The 8,439-nt window shown below is 42.7% G+C and overlaps 1 protein-coding gene across 1 annotated transcript; it reads left to right on the forward strand.

The window, feature by feature from the left end:
• Nucleotides 1-961: 961 nt before the first annotated feature.
• MELLADRAFT_113985 (uncharacterized protein) lies at nucleotides 962-2,762 on the forward strand (the record flags this gene model as incomplete). Its single annotated transcript, XM_007418761.1, has 6 exons — nucleotides 962-1,016; nucleotides 1,218-1,253; nucleotides 1,480-2,030; nucleotides 2,319-2,367; nucleotides 2,604-2,621; nucleotides 2,686-2,762. The coding sequence occupies 6 exons, from the start codon at nucleotides 962-964 to the stop codon at nucleotides 2,760-2,762; spliced, it is 786 nt and encodes a 261-aa protein (XP_007418823.1).
• Nucleotides 2,763-8,439: the final 5,677 nt, after the last annotated feature.

An 8,439-nucleotide genomic window follows, 5' to 3' on the forward strand; every position in this document is an offset into this window, starting at 1 on the left:
TTTTACACCGAAAGTTTTCGGTGTAAATCCTCCGGTGTAAAATTCGATATCACGACCGGGTACAAGAGTTTTACACCGAAAGTTTTCCCACATAAAAATCTTACACTGACGAAAAAAAAATCGAAACGGTGTAAAATTACCAAATAAGGGGGTCATTTGGTAATTTTACACCTTTTCGATTTTACACCGAAAAAGTCGGTGTAAATGGCACGGTGTAAAAATGTCCCTCCCCAAGGAAAACAGATTGTGTTTGGGGGAAAACCGGTGATATCAATCATCTCTTTCTTTCTTGTCTGTTCACGACCCCCTTTTTACACCTCCTCTCGTGTGTACCCTCCCGATCTACTTCTTTTTCTTCTGCACACCACTCGCCGTGACCTTCTACGCACTATCCTGGCCGCTGCCGCCAATCTGATTGTCCTGTCCTTTTGGCTTTTCACCGTGAGTGCGTCCTTCTTTTCTCCATTTCTGATTCTTTGTCTTTTCTGGAGACGTTTCTGACCCTCTTTATTGATTTTGATTCTCACTACTTCGGGAACTCTCAACTACACAATCAGCGCCCTTCATAACCCAAGTGGCATGATACCCACCGATCACAACTAACCATAGACCTTCCACTCTCCAGTGTCAACTACATAGGTGTCAACATAGCCTTTTTCACCTTGTACCGGCCCTTTCTAAAAATCAAAAAGAAAAATTACGCACAATTATCACCGGCATACACAAACGGATTGAGCCGAAATTTCCAAATACCAGACGACAGAAGATATGGACTACATGACGCGGCATTGTTATATAGCCCTCAAGTTTCTGTTCTACTTAGAGTCCACTCAAAACTGAAGTCTCTTTTGTAACCAGTTTTTCATCGTGACCTCTGAACGGTCCATTTTTTTCTGTTCAAAATCACGCTATCAACAACGTCAGTTTCGTAAACGTTCTCATTCCTATCTTTCTCCATACTATGCTTACCAAATTGCTTCTCTCTTCTCAGGCTCACTTTGTTCTGTTTTCAAATAGTCTTTCCCAGTAGGCTCAAATACTAATATTCAGAGGTATGTTATCTTTCTTTCCCTCACTGTCAGTGTGATGATGTCTGTTAGTTTCTGATTTGTCTTGAAATTATGGTTTTTCTTGAATCTGTTCTACTCAAAACTGAAGTCTATCTTGTGAATAGTTTTTCATTTTATCCTCTGAACGGTCCATCTATTTCTGTACAGATCTCTCTATTGGATACCTCTCACGCTATCAAGAACGTAAGTTTTGTCCGCGTTCTCATCCATATCTTGCTCCATAATATGCTTATCAAATTGCTTCTTTTGTCTCAGGCCCAATTCGTTCTGTTTGCAACTAGTCTATATCCCAGTAGCTTCAAATACTGATACTCAGAGGCATGTTATCTTTATTTCCCTAACTGTCAGCGTGATGATGTCTGTTAGTTTCTGATTTGTCTTGACATTATGGTTTTCTATGACCTTCTAGTGATGGCCATCCGAATTCAAAATGTGAATATTACGGGTAATGTCTATGTCGAAATCAAGAACATCAAGAACACCCGCAATCGAAACCGAGTACGTCCAAGAGCTTTGATTAATCACTCGCAGGACGTTGACAGATGTGCTTCACCACAGATTGACAGAATGCATGAACCGGTGAATCATGTTGGTCAAAGACGGAACCCACGTCGTCGAGCAGCCAATACACCACCGGTTGCCAGAATGCATCAACCGGTGAATCACGTTGGTCAAAGACGGAACCCACGTCGCCGAGCAGCCTCAGTCAATCACCAGCACAACCGGCCAATCAAGAGGAATTTGAGGATGCGGGTCTCTCTAGAGGAGGATCCCCGGTTCTGGCGCAAGGCACTTACTCTGCCTGACCATCTCATCCAGTATATGTTCCCCGAATGCAGTCTCTGGGACTATTCCACTACACGAAGAGTTCTGAGAGCTCTGATTGAGCACTTTGACCCGGGCTACTACCTGCGCAAAAGAATGTCAAAGACTGAGCTGGTTAAAACTTATCAAGATGTTGTGAGAAGCACCTATGGCATCTTATATGGCTAAATCGAATGGAAATTTGAGATGTAGGTTTTGTTCAACTTTCTCCTCAAGAATTGATTGCTGACTTTACTGTTTACCTGCGCCATCCGGAAGGCATCGATCTTTTGTTTACTTATGTGATTCAGTTTTTCCCGTATCATCTCATCAGTTGCACAAACATTCTCAGACTTTTCATTTTATGTTCGCTACACACCTCTCTATTTTTCTTTGTATCCAATGTTTACCCGAGATGCTGTATATAACTCATCAATTTTGGAGGTATATGTGTCTAGTGATTTCTATTTGTTGGTAACTTCTCATCATGATGGTATGTACATAGCCCTCTTCATGATCCTATTTTCTTTGTGTATATTTTTTTAATACCATCGTAACATCTCTTGCTCGGATTCATTGGTAGTATTCTACCAATCATTACTTATAATTCTGATACTACTACATACTCTGAACACCGACTCTGAATCCTGATGATCAGAACGTGATACAAGGACTTGTTTTTTCAATGCACTTAGTACTAGTAGCGAATCTTCCCTCCTTTAACCATAGTTCAGGGAGTAGAGGTTTGTAAGTATATCCCGTTCTATGTCAATTTCTATCATTCAGTTCAAAACTCATTTGTAAGATTTAGATTTAGATTTGTTTGAATACGGTGATGAAGCTACTTTACTTACTCAATGTTATTTCATCCACGATCTTAATCATTGACACCTGTAAGTTTGCTGGTGATTAGGATTGGATTTTTTGGATTTCTTAAAAAAGAAGTTGGATTCAAAACAAAACAAAAATGAATATTTTCGTGTAGAGGTGGATATCACGAAAGAAAAAGTCTTTCATTGACTCGTGTAACTCGTGTTAAGAAAGAATGAACATGATACTTAGTTGAGTAGACTCTGATGTGTACATATGGCGATTGAAATGATCAACATGACCCACCTTAAAACATAACTAAGCAGGTGTCTCGTTGATCAATGATTTGGTACCAGGGTGACAGGGCACGTGAACCAGAGTATGTAAATTGACAAGATATTGCCTGTGTAACCGGATTGGGACTCTGGAGCTCTCTGGAGCCCAAATCTTCGCTCATCTTTTCTCATCTTTTCTCTTGCGGTCAGAACTTGTCGTCAAAACTATGGGATCGGCCCCTAAGCCCCCTCCCTGCACTTGCGTGGAGCTAGGATGTGGTACTCGAAGCTTCGAACTCGAAGGGAAGCTCTACCCAGGGGTACATCGAGGTACGAAAAGTGCACGAGCGCACGCCAACAAGTTGAAAGAAAAACAAGAACAGATTCGCAGGTCTGAACATGGCAGGGTATGTGATGCAATCTTTTTGTGTCTCGTCTAGACTGTGTCCTCACTTACAGTCCTGCTTTGTAGATACGGCGAAGGTCTCCCAATACTGGAGACATCCCCAACCGACAACAAACCTTCGCATCTGCTAGCTATCAATCGAATGCCTCTGCCGGAAGGGATCTTACTACAAGCCAAAGGCCGCAAATTCCCTCGGTTACGAATCCCGTCCCCGATGGCGTTCCCACCAGCGAATCCAGATTTCAGACTCAAGAGATTTCTCCTTCCACAGCCCTTTTTGATACTTCATCATTCAGATTCCCGGAGGTTTATCTCAGGCATCCATCCTGTCTTATTCCTATGCTGAAGGTGGCTCATAGTAACATCGTCTCAAATAGCAGTCATTCAGAGTGTCGCCAGTCTTTACATTTTTCTCGACTCCAGTTGGAACAATCCCTTAAAGAAACGGATTACGCTGGACCGCCCATTTGGAAACAGATACCTGTGACACTTCCTACAGTGTTTGACAAGCTGAATTTGAATGTGGAACTTCAGTCTCAAGTCTGCTGTCCTGAATGCTTTGCATTGCATGGCGCACCACTTCCAGCAACGGATGATGGCAGAAAGTTGATATGCGATAATATGCGGTTTTTGAAGGACCCGACTCGAACCAGGCAGAATTTGAAAGAAATCACTCGCAGCCCATGTAATGCAAAGCTTTATGAATCTGAGCTGGATAAGCCCCGAAAAACATTTTATTATCAGTCTTTGAAAGTTTGGTTAGCAAAAATGTTATCGTTGCCCCGCTTCGAAGAGGACTTGGATGCATCTTTACGCCGCCCCGAACCGTCCAATTTATCGCCAATGACTGATATATGGGATGGACATGTGTGGAGGACTTTCCAAGATTCGGAAGGCCAGTGTTACACTAGTACAAGTGGGAATCTTGTCCTTGGTCTCTATTGCGACTGGTTCAACCCGTACGGCAATGGCTCTCGACGAAAAATCTCTACTGGGAATTTACTGCTTATCTGTTTCAATCTACCACCTGAAATTCGACTCAAAACCGAATATACGTGTCTGTTTGGAACAATCCCAGGTCCGGACGAGCCCGAAACAGAGGAAATGAATCATTTATTGAGACCTTTAGTGGCTGAACTTCAAGAACTTTGGAGAGGTGTTCACTTCTCAGCAACATCAAGGTTTCCGGGGGGTCGGCAAATCCGGGTTGCTCTATGGCCACTGATGGCTGACTTGCTTGGTATGAGAAAGATGACTGGCTTTGCTGGTGTTCGAGCCAAGCACTTTTGTCCCCATTGTGGTTTATTTTACAAAAGCTTATCCGAGATCGACATCAGCAAGTGGCCCACGAAGTCATGCACCCAAAACCACGCCGAGGAGTGGAGAGATGCAAACACGCTGGCTGATCAAAACAAGATCTTCGATTCGTATGGCCTTCGATACTGTGTTTTCTCTGAATTGCCTTACTGGAGGTTAACCGATTTCATCACTATTGATATCATGCACTGTATTCTCCTTGGAATTCTCAAAGAGCACGCAACTTCTTACTTGGATATAGCCGGCGCTGGAGAGTTGTTGAAAGCATTACAGAAATCCAACGCGGACAAACACTTCCAGCATTAAAGAGGTTCCCAGATGGGAATATGGGTCCTAGTGATCAGATTCCCATTCTGCTACTGTTACACAGTTCCATGAATATTGCCTGAGTAGCCATTGTGATATATGTAGTCAATATTTTGAAATGTGTGTCTCAATCTGAACAAAGTTACAGCATGTATTACACATGATTTTCTTATCTAGATGAGCAGATAACTGAGCGGACCTGTATGTAGCTGATAGCTAAGGATTTACTCAGATGTTTGCACATATGTAGTGTATGCTTTATGGCTCAGATGTGCAGTGCGAGATGATGTGATGCTCCATTCTTCTCTCAATGATATTCCCAGCCTAGGTCATGTTCCGACCAGGGAACCTATTTAATGCTGGCAGTGAAAGGAATTTACGAAGGCTTTCATGAAGAAGATACTCAGAACTTAGCTCAAAATACCTCTTCTGGAGTCGAGGAAGACGAAGGTCAAGCTCTGAACTCTCAATCTGATGATGAGGATAGTAATGAAGAACATCTCGGAAAAAAATCCCAAGATACTACATGCACTTCGGCCCCCCTTGCAGACTCATCTTCATCATCTATTGATAACGAACGTAGTCTACTGGACAGCTTTGAAACGATACAGACATCCAAGATGGTTCGTCCAGGCGATCTAGCAGCAGCACCCGTGAATTCTTACCGCGAAAGTGCAAGCTGTCTGAAAACGAACAGCGCATAGACTCTCTAGCGTCAAATGCAAATGTTGCTGATGGTGTGGCATCTAGCAGCAGTTTGAAAACTCGGCAAAGGAAGAGGAAGACAATTAAGACAATTGACACCGATACCGACTCAGAAGATACAGTGCGTGGATCATCCCCACCTCCTAGACCAATAAAACGGTTGCGAGGCGCGAAAGTATCCAAGAAATCCAAGAAACATAGCGGTCAAAGACCCCTAGTACCATCCGATAGTATTACACTCACCCCTTTAGATCTACAACGTTTGCAGGACGCCATTCGAAAATCCATAACTCCTTCTTGGATGGCCAGACTTCCTATCAAGGTTGGGATGCCAAAGTCGGGAACTCCAAAGGCTTCAGAGTGGCTAACGTTGTATACCATCTTCATGGTTCTTGTTACCATTCCCGACCTTTATTTTTCTGATGATCCCAAGCGACAAATCATGGGGCAGAGTATCATAAATGCTGTCGAGATCACAAACTTGGCAGTTTCTCGGACTTTTCATCACAGCGATGGACCACGATTGCAGACAGCTATCCAAAAGTTTCGGCAACATCTCGTAACTCATTGGCCTCATGTCAGTGTAAAACCTAATCTACATTTTGCGCAACACCTACCAGACATTGCCGTCCTTTTCGGACCTCCATCACAAACTGCTACTTATGCTGGAGAACGTTCAAATGGAGTTATGTCCCGAACTTCTACAAATAAACATCTGAGTAAGCACATTTTTCACCTCACAGATTCATCAAATCAGACTAAAGAGTTTTGAACAGCTGAGATAGATAAGACGATGTGTGAAAACTACATTCGGCGTGGACTTTTGCGTGCGGTCTTGGATCAAGCACCGAATTTTCTCAATCAAGCCGAGCCAAATATTCGGGATCGAGCTCTCGCGCAACTTGGAGGTGCCCAAGAGCCTTGCTGGTCTGATCACACAACTCTAGATGTTGCTGCATACCATACTTGGCTCGACTATATGAACAATGACTTGAAAGCGGACTATGGTGTGTTTGCTGATTCCATGGATACCTTTTCTGGTTATCCAAATCTGCCATCTTTGGTGAAAACCATCAAGAGATTGAGAATTGTGCGCAAGAACTATACAGTCGAGTCTATCCATGAAGGCAATAGCACGATTGAGTATTGTGCTCAAGGGCAGGCGCGCTTTGGCAAGATTCAGGCTATATTCTGCACTGAAGCTGTCCCCAATGGAATCTTTTTATTGGTTAATCCTTTTTCACCGTTGAATGGTCAAGATTCTGAGAAAAACTTCTTTCTACGCTATCCGTATCTCAAAGCCACAATAACCTATGCCAACCCAAGTAGCCTTTGTGTAGTAGATACTCGCTTCTTGACGGGTCACATTGTCGCAATCAAGAATCCTGCTGGCAGATTTGGCATCAGTGAACCCACTTATTCAATTGCCAGCTTATCAAATTTGGTGAGTGATACAATTTCCACTTTTCACGTCTGCACGTTTACTAATGTTTTTCAATATTCATAGAGTTCCTTCACAGATGATACTGATCCTGGTGTATAAGATAGTGTTGCTTCCATTTGGAAATTGGGATTCATAAGGTGACAAAAAAGAGAGATAGGAAGAGATATCCTTGTGTTAAATTTCCCATTCTTAAATCAAGTCAGTGATTAAACTTGTAGACTTGTCTATGTTGAATAAAAACTATTGTCCACTTTCTAACCCCCCAAAAGTTAAATTATGAGATTGACAATGTGTTGTGCCTAACTTGATAAAACAAAACCTATGAAGGCTTATGAGTTATTGTAGTTATTCTTTGTGTCTCGATCCATTGAGAGTATTGAAAATAAATTTATTAAAAACATGCTCATCACTTTCAAGTCGGTTAATTCTTAATAGTGCCTAATGATATTTTCTGGATTTATGAGATGAATAAATTACGTGGATGAGCATGGGGGCGATCTTAAATTAACAAACTTTAGACTGGCGGATAATGATCGTATGAGATCAATCAACTGATAGAGGAGCAGAAAAATCTCTTCTTGAAATGCTCTCGTATGTGATCTTTAAAGGATCTATTGTCAATCTCACTCGTATCTGAGAGCTGAGCAGCTATCCGACTCACAATGAACTGTTTCGGACAGCGTAGCTTTCGAATCCATCAGACCACCGACACCGATAGAGGAGGTCCGGGGGTTGGCTTGTTGTTAAGCCAGCTGTTCTGGTTTTTTCTCATTCCCTTGACCGGGAGACGATTCTACAAAGGGTCGTACTGAATATTCACCCAAGCTGAGTGCCAGAACGCGTTCCTCGTAGTAAAGTGGATTCTTGGGTTGTTTGAGCTCTACAAACAGCCGGCCTCAGCCGACCTTTTCGCATGAGCATGCTGATCAAATGATCATCGATCAGCGGTTCTATTTCATAGCTGGGTTCACTTGAACCGTTCCTCATGTTGAGCTTAGTGCAGGTTTCAGCTGAGTTTGATTGTTTCCCCGAAGGAAACGAGGGAGTGTACGGTGAAAGTACAAAACCTAAGCACACATGAGTAACCCAGTTCAGCGCTCACAGGTGACATCTCACAATGGTGGTGAACAACCTGTGATGACATAAAACCTCTGGTCGAGCTGGACTTTGGTGTAGGCTACCAGCACTCCCATTCCAAAAAGAATCAGACATTAAAATAATCTTCTCCCTTCCGAACTGCCCGCTCAACTTCGTATCTAACACAAACATGCCATTTTCATTCGAACTGACAAAAGTACCTGT

Source organism: Melampsora larici-populina, assembly GCF_000204055.1.
Source record: "Melampsora larici-populina 98AG31 unplaced genomic scaffold MELLAscaffold_104, whole genome shotgun sequence".
Lineage (NCBI taxonomy): Eukaryota > Fungi > Basidiomycota > Pucciniomycetes > Pucciniales > Melampsoraceae > Melampsora > Melampsora laricis-populina.